At 37.8% G+C, this 16010-nt stretch overlaps 1 protein-coding gene across 2 annotated transcripts in view; it reads left to right on the top strand.

Annotated features, from left to right (window-relative positions):
- Window positions 1-16010, top strand: part of LOC143853009 (protein CHROMATIN REMODELING 5-like) — a 69106-nt gene that overhangs the window by 17855 nt on the left and 35241 nt on the right. For both annotated transcript variants that reach the window (XM_077362703.1, XM_077362702.1), the window contains exons 11-15: window positions 4827-4920; window positions 5043-5130; window positions 5236-5370; window positions 14689-14880; window positions 15007-15074. In XM_077362703.1, the coding sequence (XP_077218818.1) occupies window positions 4827-4920; window positions 5043-5130; window positions 5236-5370; window positions 14689-14880; window positions 15007-15074 (577 nt within the window). The remainder of the gene's footprint in view (window positions 1-4826; window positions 4921-5042; window positions 5131-5235; window positions 5371-14688; window positions 14881-15006; window positions 15075-16010) is intronic.

The raw sequence follows: 16010 nt of genomic DNA, 5'->3' as shown, positions 1-16010 counted from the left end.
ATTCTAGGATAAAGGTTAGCGAACATGTGAGCCCAATGGAAGGATTTGACCTTGCATCTTCAAGGATGGTTCTTGCTAAAAATTAAAACCTTTATTTTCCCCTCTTTCTTATTGACTGTCTGTCGTTTCCATCTAGTTGTGTTTGGGGTTCCTGTTTGGTGGATGGTGAAAGTAGGTTGGCTCAACACGTGCAAAATGCTTAAGGAAAAAGAATTTCTACTTCTAGTAGGTGTGTATTGCACATGGAGAACACAAAGCATATTTTTCCATTGCAAATACGTCCACAAGATTTGGGAAAGCATACTTCAGCGTTTCAACATCTCTTAGACTTTCTAGGACTCGATTGTGAAACATTTTGTGGGACGGTATGTTGACAAGATATTTTGGCAAGTAAATCCATTTTCCGTAATATGCAATGTATATGGAATGAAAGAAACAAACGAATTGTACATGTAAACAATTGCATTATTGTTGTATGATATTGTCTATCCACATTATTGTTGTATGATATTGTCTATCCAATATCAAGTGTGTGGTGGTAAGGAAAGAATTTTTGGGACTCTTGGTTGGAGAAATGTTTGTAGGAGTTCAGAATGATCACATTGAGCACTCGTTGGTTGGATAGAAATCTGGAATAAAAAACATCTTTTCTTTCTAGTTCGTTGAGAGTAAATTTACTCACCTGTTTTACGTTTGAAAGCGGTTTACATCAACCCCCCGGTTTTGTTAATCTTTTTTCTCTCCAAAAAGCTTTTGTTAAATGACCAAAATACCCTTTTAGCGTTTGGTCGCATGAAGCTGGAGGGTTAGAGAGGTTGGCCCATCATACCATACTAGTTGCAGTCCCGTGTGATGCACGGGGCGGCAAAAAAAAGAAAAGAAAAAGCTTTATAACTTCCTTTTTTTTAAAAAAAGAAAAGAAAAAAGAAGAATCATTCATAAAGATATAGAGAAAATTTCAAGAGAAGAAGGCATAAGATTGTAATAAAGATAATACGAAGAGAAGAAAGATAAATTGAGAAAGAGAAACTGAAATCACCTGATTCTTCACGAATAAAGGCATCTCAAACATAACTTATTGTTCTTCTTTTTCTTATTAGGTCCATTAGTTGAGCATCAAGAGGTATGGATTTCTTTGTTAGTAACAAATAAATAAAATCTTGGTTTCCTCAGATTTTTAAGAAATGTGGAATTGGCCGTAAAACTCTCTTTGGTCAGACCTCCGGTATCATAGAATTGGCCGGAAAAAGAAAAGTGAAAAACGTACCTAGGAAGGAGAAGAACAAATATAAGATTAGAGAGAGAGACATAAAATAAATCAAATAGAAAGAACTGAACAGAATATGATCGCATTTGACTGTATATAAAAAATTGAACAGAAAACAATGGCTCTTAAATAATCACAATTTTTTTGCTCTTGGAATAATAAATGATAGACTTGTGAAATCTTGCGATGGCAGAAAACCGTAGTTAAATCCCAAAAAACTCTCTATATTCCTTTAATTTAGCATTTAAATCTCATAAAATCCTCTCCCAAAAAAATTGCTAGCTACTTTTCTTAATCGTGAATTTGTGGAGAAAGGAAACTTGGTATAGAAGATATGCCACGTGGCGCACCCAAAATCACATCTCTTTAAAATCCTTATTATTAGGGACTGAGAATTAAAATTAGAATTTCTGAACGTTTTGGAAATAGGGAGAGAGATTTTTGTCTCTATCTTTCTCTCAAAATACCATCTCTTTGAAATTCTTATTATTATGAACTAAGAATTAAAATTAGAAACGATTTGTGAGATATTTTAGGTTGGGAGAGATTTTAGAAAGATAAACTATTGAAAGAGATAAATGAGAGATTTTAGTTAAGGGAGAGATTTTAGGGAGAAATAAAGAGGAAAGTGTAGAATTTGAAGGAGGGTGCAAAAAACGAAAATTCTCGTTGGAGAGAGTTTTACGTTTATGGAGGAGGGTGCCACGTGGCGCAACCACGTCGTCCAGGATTCCGTTTTACTATTATATTATATGATTGCTTTAAATTGTATGCTCCATTTCACTTCTTTGATATGGTACTTAGAGGGAAAGAGAATCCACTGGTTCGAAGCATAAGGATCTTTTGAGTTTTGATTCAAAGTGTTGGGCTTCTTCAACATCCTCGACTTGTTCATCCCTCTTCAACATCCTTGGCTTCTTCTCTTAGTTCTCTATCATACCCAACTACTTCTATACGATATACCCTGTTCAACAAGATATGGCTTCAATACCAGTACTAGATACGATATACCCTGTTCAACAAGATATGGGTTCAATACCAGTACTAGTTATGGCATGGACACTTCCTTTTCTTGCATTAACTACCATGGCTAAAATCTATGTTACTATTGAGGTGCAAAAATCATCCCTATTTTTGTCAGTGTTTCATACTTGCAATTTAAACTTCAAGTGTCCGAGTTTTGCAGATGCTATCAATAGATTAATAGTTTCTTTGAAAGTTAAGATTATTTGTTTTTTAATTTTTAATTATATCTTGTGTCGTATCACATGTTATGCGATACTCGTATGTATTTTCATATCCCAGATTTAGGAAAATTCCAAGTCATATCACTTCTCCTTGTGCTTGATTCATATTCGTACCCGCATTTAGGTATCATACCTTTTTGCCGCTTGAACATTTCTTTCCTTTTTTTTGCTGCTTGTGCAGCTGCAAGCATAATCCTTCACCTTACTTTATTCAACTAAACAGCTGTTGTTATAGTCGTATGGGAAGAATCAAATAAGAAAAATAGAATATAAAAAATCGTCCACATATAGTGCCTAGGGCACACTCTTGTGCTTTGCTGGGAGCTATTCGATTGGACCTCCTTAAGGGAGACATGCAATGATTTTGTGTACTTGAACAAGTGCCATTTCAATCGTTATATGCTGGAGCTGGGGCAATATATTACATAAACATTGATGAAATTTCGATGTGTTTAGGGCAATTGGTAGAAGATGTTGGGATTGAGGTTAATGTATGCATGTGGTTGTTTATTAAGGGCAATAGGAGCAAGACTGATGGTGTGATTGTGGTGTGGTTGTGGTTCGGGTCTTAGGATGAGCCATGGTTTTGGCAGGTGAAAATCATCGAGGGAGAAATCAAAGGATTCTCTCTCTCTCTCGCACACTTTTTTTTTCCTTCGTCCTCTTCCTACTTTTGGCCTCAGTTCATTCAACCAAATTATGGATATTTTGGTCATTTAAGGTAGAAACAGCTATTGGACAGGGAAAAGAAAACAAAGAAATAAGTTGGAATGGAAGAAGGGGTGGCCATATCAGTCCCCTATTCTTATATTTTACAATTAACCATAGTTACAAGGGCAGGAAGCAATGTGAGTATATAATGAAGAAGTTAGGTGTCTAAATCAGAGAAAATGCAGGAAGAGAAAAAGGTATAAGTATAGAGGAAATATGTTGGAAATGTCATCGAAGTCAATGTGAAGAATGTAATAAGTCTCATTGAAGTGAATAAGAAGCTATAGAAAGAGATAGGATTATAGTAGGTTATGTAGTAAGAGTTAATATTGTTTTTTGTTTTTCAGGTAGTAAGAATTAATATAGGTTTGGTTTACAAGAAAGTGGTCTTCATTGCTGATTGTAATTGCAAGTTTTAGGGATTCATAGTTTTTCATGTTTTCTTAATTTAAATTTAGCGTTAAGTTTCTAGAAAAAGATTCACGTATCTTTTATATGAAACTTAAGATGAGTTTTAAAGTTTTAAATACACTTTGGTATTATCAAAAGTGAAAAACATTCTTTTAGGAAAATAATCAGTTAAATAAGAAACATACTTTTGGGACAGCAAATTGAGGAAGTTATATGGGCTTTCTCAGGGCCTATTGGGACAACAGATGCCATTGAAACAGAGGTGAGGGCAGTTCATCAAGGTATTAATTATTTGCAAAGAGATAGACTGGGCCCAAACAATAGTTGAGGGAGACTCACTTAATGTCATAAGGTGGCTTAAGGGTTCTATGGCTCCCCCTTGGAGATTTGCTCGTTCCTTTGATGAGATTAAAGATAAATCTGAAGGCTCCTGTCTCTCCTCCTTGCATGTGAGAAGATCTGCTAATGGGATTGCCGACAAGCTTGCTAGGGAGGGAGTACATAAGCAAGATATTTAGATGTTTGATTTCTTACCCCCGTGATAGGGCTATGTTTCTGTGCGCTTTTGTACTTCTTTACTTTTCTGTTTTCTTTGTATTTGCTGTATGGACTTTCTCAGTCTTCCCTATTTAATGAAATTTGCCACCATTCAAACAAATGAAAAGAAAAGGAAACTTTTAATTAAAAGAATATGCATTGGAAGCATGCTTCCACTGAATTTGGGAAGTGAGAAGCGAACTTCTGATCTAGCTAGGGAGCTTCGGGTCACTACACAAATAACATTTTTTTATATTTGTATGACTTTGGACTGGCGTAATTATTGAAATGGTTCACTATGATGGAATTGCAAATTAGTTGGAGCGAAGTTGTCTTCCCTAACCATTTCCTGTACTCTTTCCAACACATCATCGAGCATTTGGGGTTAATATTCCATTCTCCATATGCTGTTTTTTGCTGATTATTTGCCATTTTGTAAATGTGTCCTGTATCTATCTATATAGGTATATTGGTCTCAGTATACCCTTTCTACCTCATTTTGCTCTGAGGTTTTTCTTAAACCATTGTCTATGCTTGTTCTTTTCTGATGTCATGCGTGTTTGTTTACTTCTAGTTTAGTTTGTTACTGTAACTAAATATTATATCCATGCAATCATTATTCATCATGTAATTTGGCAAATTTTGCTGTATAGCTAGTTTGCGAAAGCTTGATGAACAGCCAGAGTGGTTGAAAGGGGGTAAACTTCGTGATTATCAACTTGAGGGCTTGAATTTTCTCGTAAACAGGTATGGTCCAGCCTCTCTGTTGGAGATTATAAATTGTTGTTATGTTGTTGGTATGTAAAAGGTATAGTGCGGACACAACGTTTCTTGGTATTTTTCTTAGTGGTGCCTTGTTTCTAACACAGTTGGAGAAATGATACAAATGTAATTCTAGCTGATGAGATGGGTCTTGGTAAAACCGTTCAATCAGTTTCAATGCTAGGTTTTCTACAGGTATGCTGCGTGTTTATCCTTGTGCTTTCATCTTGCTCATAGGCCATTCTCTTACATTTTTTTTTGTCCCAATAACAAAGCTTCTCCATTTTGTTGTTCTCGCAGAATGCACAACAAGTCCATGGGCCATTTCTTGTTGTGGTACCATTGTCAACTTTATCAAACTGGGCAAAGGAATTCAGGAAGTGGCTCCCTGAAATGAATGTAGTTGTATATATTGGAAACCGTGCAAGCCGAGAGGTTTGATGTGCTTTATTTTGCATGTATTTCAAAGTCTGTATGCTGAGTATTTACGTAGAATGATAAGAGTGTTTTCGAAGTTTCCATGATGAAATCCTCTTTGTCCTCACTTAATATAAAAGCAGTGCTGCTTTTAGGTATATTTTGCAGTTCAAGTTGTTTATATGGTCTATCCTAAATGCTACTCCTGTCCATTGATAATTGTTTCTCATTTGATCCTTAGCAAACTCAGGCCTTTCCTCCGTTTAGTTGATTAGCAAGTGCATTACAGTGATGGAATAGATTGCTATGCATAACAGTTTGAAATTGCAAAAGATTTCATTCTTGTCCTTATTGGGAAGAATCTTATTTGGAAGAATATTGCTAGCAAAGTTTATCTTCTTTGATCTTACAATCTATTATTTATTGATCTGTACAGTATTGGTATAGTGGCTGATAGGGTGGTGAGAATACATAAGAATTTAGTATGTGGATTAAGACTGGATGGGAGTTCATCTTGTGCATGGAATGAGGCATGTTAGGGAAAGAATGAAATGGTCTCCTTCAAGAAATCAAAGTTTTTTTAACAAGGATTTATTAGGAAGTAGTGGTCAAATCTTCTTGTTGACATATATATTAATAACAAAACTTCGAAAGTTGATCATTCCTTTTAATTGGGTGGTTGGAGGGTCTTAAATCCTTTTGCTTAGGGGATTGAATTGGGGTATGTTGAAAGAGTTACTTTGTTTTGATTGGAATTTTGGCATTGAGACAACCTTTTACCTGTTGTGCGGAGAGGGGGATATTGTTAAGGATTGTCCTGAATCCTGATTAGCAGGCTGAGGGTATGATGTTGTGGTCTCGTGAGGTCTAACAACCTCAAAGAGCTTGAGAAGGGAAGTCCGACATATCCGATAAATAATTGGCATGGTACTCATTCCTTTGAGCTGGGTTGAGGATGTTTAGCTCATAGAGAAGATGAGTTTTGGTGAAAGGATGATTTTGTGAAATTACTGGGTTTCAAATCACTTGTATCATATCTTTTTTTTCTTATCTTATGTGGCATTGATGCTAGTGGAACCCTAGATCTTTGAAGATACTTTCTTTGACGTGCTGTAGTTTTCTGTATTTAAAGTGGGTTTAGCAAAGTAGTCTTTGTCCTCTTCTTTTCGTAGGACTTATTTTCTACATTACGACGAGATAGCCTAGAAATGTAGAACAAATGTACCATTGACACTCCGATGCCGAATAATGTAGAAAAAGTCTAGAATTGATGGTTTGATACTAAATAATCTAGAACAAATATATGATTGTCACTATTTAGTAGAATAAAGATCCCGAAGATGAAACTTGCAGTGAAATTTCATCTCTTCTCCAGCGAAATTTCATCTCAAATTTGCCGGTATACTTCCTGTCCTTATTTAAGATTCCAGCAAAAATAGCTCAAAGAATTGAAAAGCTACAGCGGGACTTTTCTCTCAGAGGGTGATGGCAAAAGCAAGAAATTGAAACACTTACTGAATTGGAAGAGAATTTCAAAGTTGAAAAAACATGGAGGATTGGGATTGGGATTGGGAAAATAAAAGATCGCAATAAATCGTTACTTGGCACGTGGCTATGGCACTATGGGGAGGAAAAGGGAACTTTTTGGCACAAGATAATTGGCGATAAATATGGAAGAGAATGGGGGGAATGGAGTGCAAGAAAACCTGCTGTAGGAAAAGGGTCGGGAGCCTGGAAATCAATATGTTCCTCACGGGAAGATTTTGATTCCACGGTAAGATATAGGGCTGGAAGGGGAAATGACATTCGATCCTGGAAAGATCTATGGATAGGGGAGAAAGTATTGAGACTTGCCTCCCCAATTTATTCCGGATCGCAGTCAATCCTGATTCAACAGTGGCTGAATACTTGATTAGAGGCGATGGACAGCGACAACCCTTTTGGGATATTAGAATGCGGAGATATCTCAAGGATGATGAGATAGTCAGTTTTGCATCTCTTCTCCAGCTCTTAAATTCACAACATTGTTCTCCATTGGAACAGGATGAGAGAGTTTGGATTCCGGATTGGCAAGGAAGCTTCTCAGTGAAGTCCGTTTCATCTTTAAATAATGGTTTGAGGAGTGCATCGCGACAGTCTCACATATGGAAGACCATCGCTCCTCCAAGGGTGGGAGCTTCTGCGTGGACAGTTGTGCTTAAATGTATCAATACATGTGACAGACTCAAAAGAAGAAAGATCCAAATGGCTAGCTGGTGCATTCTATGTAGACAATCGGAAGAAATGTTGAACCATCTATTACTTCGTTGCCCCTTCTCCTATCAACTATGGACCAGTGCATTGCGAGCGTTTGGCGTTAATTGGGTTTTTCCGAGGACCATCAGGAGGGTATTATTATATTGGAGTGATGGCATGTTCGGGGAAACCGGCCAGACCATGTGGAAACTACTACGATATGCTATAATTTGGAATGTATGGAAGGAAAGAAACAGTAGAATTTTCGAAGATAAGATATCATCGGTGGACCGGGTCAGTAGCGCCATAAAGATTGAGCTTATTACATGGGTGAAAGAAAAAAAAGGGATGCCTTATTGGTTGGGTGAAACCATGAGGAACTGGAAAGCTATTATCTGGGAAAAGAAGGTAAAGATTAAGAAAACACCAAAGTGGATTTCTCCGCCGATGGGATAGATGAAATTAAATTTTGACGGAAGTTCTTTAGGAAATCCAGGAAAAGCGGGGATCGGTGGTGTCATTCGAGATGGGAATGGAACTATTATCATGTCTTATTCAGGATTGGTGGGGTCTTGTGATGCAAATGAGGCCGAGATAAGGGCTCTCCTCTTTGGCATAAGATATTACCCTCAAAACCTCATGGGCCCCCTTATTATTGAGGGCGAATGCCATTGCATGGGCATCAGAAAATTCAAAGGGACCTTGGAGGCTTCAATCTTAGATAGCGGAAATTCGAGATTTAGTAAGGCATCTTTAAGCCCAAAATTGAACACTGAAGGATATCGGCGAACGAATCAGCAGATAAGTTAGCGAAAGAGGGCATTGAACGTGAAGAAATGTATATTTTCACTTTGGATGTGGTAGATGCGCATCGGAATAGTTAGTTTTCTTATTGTATCCACTGAATTACATTGTATGATGGTCTATATCCAATGTGGACCAACCAGGGCTTTTGCCTGTTACTAATGGGGGACCACTTGTCCCCTTATCTGTAACCTTTAAGAGTTAATAAAAGTCAATTTAAAAATAAAATAAAAAATGCAGCGAAATAAATCTGATTTAGGTTGATCACCACCATAGCTCAAAGACCTGTACGAAATCTACAAAAAATTTTCTGCAGAAATCTTTCAAGGGTTGGATCGGGCTGACGCCAACTCTAGCCCAATACGAGATAGCATTCCCTCAACCCTAATTTGACCCATCCCGAGCCTTGGGTCGCGGATGCTCAACCCTAACCCAACCCGCCTCTGAATCTCTCAACCCTAACCCAACCCATGTAATATGAAATCGGGTCGGGTTGGGTTCGGGTTCACCTAGGGCCAAACAGAAAAATAAACGAAAAAAACATAACCAAAAGAAAATCAAGATAAAATTCGAGGACGAAGGTTGGGTTCGGGTTGCCAAGGCCTCAACACTAACCCAACCCGAAATTAAATCGCGTTGGCTTTTCCCCGCCGTAACACAACCCAGCCCAAGGAAATGCCAACTCAACCCGAGCCAAAATCGGGTTGAACCCGTTGGGTTCGGTTTGAGCCTGACCCAAGTTGCACCCCCAAAACTTTTTCAAAGAATCCTCCCATTTGCAAATATACTTCCCCTATAGTGATCGTCCAATTAGAGTTCTTATCTGTCTGCGTAAAATTAAGATAAAAGAAACATAAAATGCTTACTAAACTATGGACCTTTTTGTTTTGTTTTGAAAATTGACATTAATATTTATAAATCATACTTATAATTGCATGAAAAAGGGACTAGAAGTCCGTCATGATTACAAGCATCAAAACATCAGAACAAACTCCAATGTCTAGAAAAGAAAACCTTTACGCAAGGTCAAAAGATGCTATCTGTCTAAATTCCTGGTCATTCCTTAACAAAGCCAACATATAACTCCTTTGCGATCTACAGTAGGGATCTTGAATACCTCTCCATCCTAGTACCAATCCAAACAGTCCACTTTACTCCACCTTTACTATACCAAAGGGCTCCCTTCTGCAGTGGCAAGTTAATAAGAGGCTCGAAATTAGTCGAGCGACTGCATCGTTCCATGCACAACTCTTGCTCATCTATTAACTCAGAACATGGAAGAATATACATCCCAAGCAGCGGAGATCAAGGATCCTCAAGCCCACTTTGATGTTCCTTTACTATCTTCCATTTAGAACTGCTGTTCAAGAAAAACTGCTATGACCCTGCCCTTAACAAATTTTGCTAATCAAATGACGGGGAAAGCTTATCGATAACATCAACCCTTGGACTCCGAAAAAGAGACTAACTCCAGCCCCCTTAGTACTCAAAGAGTCCTCAATGTGAGATATCAAACCTTCTGAAAATTCTCACTGTACTCCTTTAACGCACAAAACTTTTAACCAGAAACTTCAACATCCAAAAAATGTTTAGACACTCTTGAAATTCCACCAAGGACTTTTCACTAAAAGACTGATAAAACCAGAAAAAAGAAAAGAGGACACAAAAGACCAACCCAAAAAGATATTTACAGCAACAAGAGGATGGAAAGCTTTCTAGTTACGGGGGTCAGAGGACCCATCATTTTTCTGCCTCTGACTCTTGCTTTCTTCCTTTTCCTCCCCTTTATCCTCTGTTGACCCGAAGACATCCCCTATTGCCCGGAACCGACCATCTCATCCACTATGCTAGCATCCTTCTCAACCCGACAGGTCGCCCGTTACTCCGGAAAAACTACCTTTACACTTTCTTTCGCTCCTTGCTCGAACACCCACCTCTGCCTCCTTTCCTATCTTTCTTCTTCTAAGGCCTTTTTAAAGAACGGGAGCTTGTATTTTGGAACACAGGTCTTTTTAAAATCTGTCGATCCAGTTAGACTGAAAAATTCCTCTACATTTTTTCTAGCATCTGCCTTGAATTGCTTCCAGTCCTTCTTCAGGATTTCCATTGCTATTTCTTTTGGTGTTGGAGGCCCTTCATAAGGCCTTTTCTCCTTGACTTTTGGTGGTTTTTTGCTTTCATCTGCTGGTTCCTCCCTTTAGACCTTCGTTTTCCCTTTTCTGTCTTCCCCATCACCTTTTCCTGAAGAGTTGGGGTTTTCCATTAGGCCTTGAATAGATGAATGAAATTTCTTCTTCTTTTTCTTCTCTATTTTTAGACGACCCTGGAGCTTCCTTTTAAATAATGATAGACCGCCTTTAATGACCTGAAGCGTCAGTGGCTTGTGGTAATGATTATTTTTCTTGGGTTGAATGCCGCTTCTAGAGAAGGAGCCTTATCCTTTATGACAACTCATCGAATTCTGTACCGAAGGGACATGTTTCCTCTGGAAGTGACGCCTGCCCTTCTTGGCCCAATTAAAATTACCAATTAACTTATCGGGGCTCTCATTATACTTCCTTGTGAATATATCCTTCCCTTTTCATGAAGCGTGTCTGACAACCTTCAATTGACAGCCATTTATACTGGCCATTACTGCACTATGAAAATCCGTTTGGTTGGATTTTCCTACTCTTCCTAGTTTTCTTTTTTGATTTGACGTACGCAACCCTGATTCCTGCAATACGATCCTAGACATCAAACTTGGTTCAAATTCAAAAAATTCGGACAACGGCTCTTTTTTCTCCCTTGTTCCTTGGAAAAACTTTTCCTTTGCTCACACAGGTTGGGTTTCTCTTTGGCAGTGACATGCTACCGTGCTTATCTTCTGCCTCTTGAAGAGCACTAGGGATTCCTTCTTTGTTAGCTGGGCATATGATTTCACTAGTTATCGTCCCTTCTTTTGCCTCCTTAATGTGTATCAAGAAGCTACTTGAACCTACCTTGATACGAATAAAAGCAATCTGATATTTCCATTCCGTGGATAAAACTTTGGCAGAGGCATAATTCATGCAATGATCATGGTTGTCCGTCAACTTCAATTACTTGCCCAAAGTGCTTCCCCAAAGCCTCGATTGTTGATGAGGTCCATGCATGTAGCGGGATATCGTAGAATCTGATCCATCTAGCTTTCACGGAAGAGGTTATCATTGGGTTCCAGGGTTTCAATGAAGATAGGAAGTCACCAAAGGCACTGATTCCTTGGTGAAGGATCTGTTCAGCTAGGGATTCTGATTCAAAGCTGAAGAGGACTAATAATGGGCCAATATGGAAAGGTTTTGGTAATTGGGGCATGTTCCAAAGACTTTTGGCTCTTACCCATATCTCTTCCAGGCTCCGTTTGCTGTATAGGCATTGATCCCACCAAGCATCTTCTAAGGGCCAATGATCGCTCTTCGATCTGCTTCATTGGTATTCTAATCTCCGGCGGGCCTCTGCAGGATCTGATCGAATGGGTAGAATCTTTAGAACCTCCCAATGGGCTCCTTCCTTGCGCCACATCCAACACCTCCTAATGGGTAGAAACTATGGACTATTTTTTAAAACACTTATATTCCCAACTCTTAAACCTTCTAACTATTGACTATAAACATAAATAATTCAACTTCACTCCCAAGCTCTAATCCTGTGTAATGATGTGAATAGTGTCCTGAACAACAATGTGAATCTTCTTCTAACTATTGACTTTAAATAGAAATAATTCAACTTCAGTTCCAAGCTCTAATCCTATGTGATGGATGTGAATTGCAAAATAAATACTGTTGTGGACAACACAAATAGTATTGATGAACAATGATGTGAATAGTGTCGTGGGCCCTCTTTTTTTTTCCAATTCACTTAAATAACTTAATTGACTATTGATTCCTTTGAAGGATGTGCCTCATCTGCATCCCACTGTCCTGCGTTTAAGTGTGCCCTATCCAGGGTTTTAAATTTCACTTTTGGTGCCGGTCATGAGCATAATGTCATTTCAGTTTAATCTTGTAAAACCACGGAAACATTTCTGCTCGAAATCATGGCCGAAATCCAGGTAATATTTTTCACCCCTGGTTTTTCTTTTTCTTTTTGTCAATTTTTTAGATATATCTTAAAGGAATATCATTGTTCTCCTCGTTTCTGCAAGTGGAGTTGATTTTTGTTAGGATTTCTGTCGAAGTTTCAATAGAAACTTTGCTTTTTTCTTTTATCTGAAAAGTTACATGTTTCGCATATTTCGACCGAAACACTAACGGAATCCCGAAATTTCAGGAAAAATCTGGTATGTTTCCGAATTCAAATGGATTTTGTTTTGGAAGCAGTCTGAATCAAAATATTTTGTCTGAAACAAAATGTTCAGCCGAAATTTAAAAGCTTGGGCCCATCTGCATCGGAATTGGTCTCTTATCCTGGGTTACGAACAATGATTTTTCCATCCTCTTTGGCTCATGCTTTGGCTCCAATTGTGGGTCAAAATTTGGGCTAGGAAGTTGTACTGCATCACTTAGCCTTTGTAAGGATTCTTTGTTTTGTTGTGGGTCTTTATTTACTGGGCATGGCTTCTATGAATGGTTACCAACTGTAACTTTGATCAGCCCAGCAGAGTTAATCTGGAGGACTAACAGTATATAGTACTACAAGTATGCGAGGGTGCGTTTTGTGATGTGAGTGGCTTCGCTTTAGTCGCGTTAAATCGCTGGGTGAGATTGGATAGCAGAGATCGAAGTACTTTTGGATGGATTAAGGTGTTCACAATTTTTAGGTAATTGATTTTATGGGTTAATCATTGTGCCTGACTCCCTCATTGTAATTTTGCTAGGCTAATTAGGGGATGTAGCTGAAAAAAAATTCAAAATTCATGTTATGCTATTTATTGAACAACATGATCTGTAAGAATTGAACTGGAATGACAAAATTAGCTCACTTTAGTTACATTGTAAGATGCGAATAAGTTACACTTGATTATCCACCAATTTATGATTTGATATGCGAAAACTGATAAGTTTTTAAAACTCCTCAACTGAGATGCCACTCAAAGCATTGAAATCTTTAGACAATAAGATGGGTTCGACAACTTGAAAGTGGTTTGAAGAAGGTATGCTTGGCCAGTTTGAAGCATGAGTCAGGTGGCACGTTGAAAAGCACCATCTCGCTAACAAAATGGTGGTCAATTTTTATGTGATGTTTCATTTCCGAAATAAAAGATAAAAAAAAAAAAACAATCTTAGTATGGTAGACAATATTGATTCACGTTGCAATATCATTTCTGTTATCACAATATAAAGAAAATGGGTTAGTAGTTGCCGGACGGGACATTTAAGAAGAATTCATAACCAATGTGAGTTTGGAGAACCAACTAATGCCCAGCGTTAGGCTTTGCTGAAAACTTAGGTGAGATGGATAGAGCCTTCTGCTGTGGTATTGTAGTCTTTGGAAAACATACATTATGTTATGAGTTCATTGGGAGTATAAATTTTCTTCTGATGAAGATTTACACAATAGTAGTGTCTTTGGCGAATTGATGGTTAGGAGCATTGTGGAGGTGTTTTAAGGCCTTTGGAAAGTTGAGCCTGCCTCAAGTACAAATCCTTGTCAACTTGGATAGCTAATAGTCCACCTTGCTTATTGAACCACCAATTTGTTTTTCCTCCTTTTTTTTTTCATATTAGCCTATTTTTTATACCCAGATTCCTCGATGTGGTGGAAGGGAGGGTGTTGCCTCAGGGCATCACGATATCATGGACATCAGTGAATTGAGAAGACGTGCAGTGGAGGAAAACTCCCTAAATGTTATTACGTGGATGGATTAGAGCAGTTTCCATCCCTGGAGGTTTGCGGATATGACCGAAGAGATTCAACATAGGGTGGCGGGGCGTCTGGTTCAATTTCAACAGGTTAGGAGATTGGCTAACCGCATGGGAGATCACTAATGTCATCTGTGTGATTTGTCCTACGCCAGGTTTGTGATTCATCCTACGCCAGACTATATCTGCACCACGCCGATTGATGAGCTGGGGAGGCTATGGCAGACACCGGTTGAATTGAAGTATATAGATTTTCTAAATAATATGTGGGCTGGGATTTCTCTTTTCTTTGTGGAATGTCATAGGTGTTAGCGCTTATGAAATGTAGTTATTCTCTTAACTAATAAGAGATTCTATCCATCCTTTGAAAATCAAAACTCTTGTTATTTTTCTTGAGATGTCTATGCTGACCCTTGGAAAGTATATAATCATTTTAGCGATGCTTGTACACAATTTGATCCTTTTCTTGTGGTTGCAGGTTTGTCAGCAATATGAGTTCTACACAAACAAAACAAGTGGCCGACACATTAAATTCAATGCTTTATTGACTACATATGAAGTAGTATTAAAAGATAAAGCTGTTTTCTCTAAGATCAGATGGAACTATCTTATGGTTGATGAAGCACACAGGCTAAAGAATAGTGAAGCTTCCTTGTATACAACTCTTTCGGTATGACACCTTTCCCAATGTGTCTTCCATACTATATTGGTTTGTGTGACTCTGCTCATTTAGTAACCAGACTAGTTTATTGTTGCTTGAGTAGATGCGATAGATGATAGTTTTCTTTTGTTGCAGGAATTTTTCACCAAAAACAAGTTGCTTATTACGGGAACTCCACTACAAAACAGTGTTGAAGAGCTATGGTGATTACTCTTAATATGGTTTTTTATTTTTTAAATATAGATGAACTTGCCCAACTTGCTTTCATTGCCACATGAAGAAGTATCCATGTTATTACTGTTAATAACATGTTATTATCTGTAATAACAAATCCATATTATTTTTTAAATATAGATGACCTTGCGCTCCACTTGCCTTCATGTGAGTTTTCAAGTTTGTTATACTATTTATATGATTGCCACATTAAGAAGCAGCCATGCTATTATCAATAATATTTGAATGGGTGAATACCATTAATTTGCATGCGACGTTGGTATGTATTAATTTCAAAATTTTAAGTATCATTCCCTTCAGAAATTTGTGCTGTATTTTTATCTAAAACATTGGAAGAGAATGCAAGTCTCTTTGTAATCTTGTGTTGACTGTTGCAAACATGGGCCCGGTTCACAACATTTAAGTACCAAAACTGTCTATACGACATTTTAATTATTTAAAGCGTACTTTCAAATTAGAAGTCAGTGCTGCCAAAGTGCCAATTAATTGCACATTCATCCAGTACTTTACTTTCTATTTTTTCGAGAGCTCTTTACAGTGCCTAACTATTATTTGTCAGGAAATTTTTATATTATTATATAATAGACATATTACTATACAATATCTATTTCCATATTTGTATCATGCAATATGTGCATAAGAATGCTTGAGTTTTTTTAAACTACCTATCTTACAATGTAAATGGTTAAAGTCATTATTGTATAATTTTATGGTTGATTTCGTCTGATCTGTATTTTTTAAAGCCAGCCCAGTGATTGAATTGGTGAAGCGAGAGTTGTGGTCCAAACCTGTTCAACTGCCCATTCAGTCTGACCTGAAACTGTGACACCACATGATCTCATATTTGTAATAACAGAAGATATATGAAATGTCAAATGAAATAGGCATAAACGTGCTGGAAGACC

The sequence above is a fragment of the Tasmannia lanceolata genome, unplaced genomic scaffold, assembly GCF_043159265.1.
Source record: "Tasmannia lanceolata isolate RefF3 unplaced genomic scaffold, GAP_Taslan_0.1 ptg000019l, whole genome shotgun sequence".
Lineage (NCBI taxonomy): Eukaryota > Viridiplantae > Streptophyta > Magnoliopsida > Canellales > Winteraceae > Tasmannia > Tasmannia lanceolata.
This window is presented reverse-complemented; position numbering and strand designations above follow the sequence as displayed.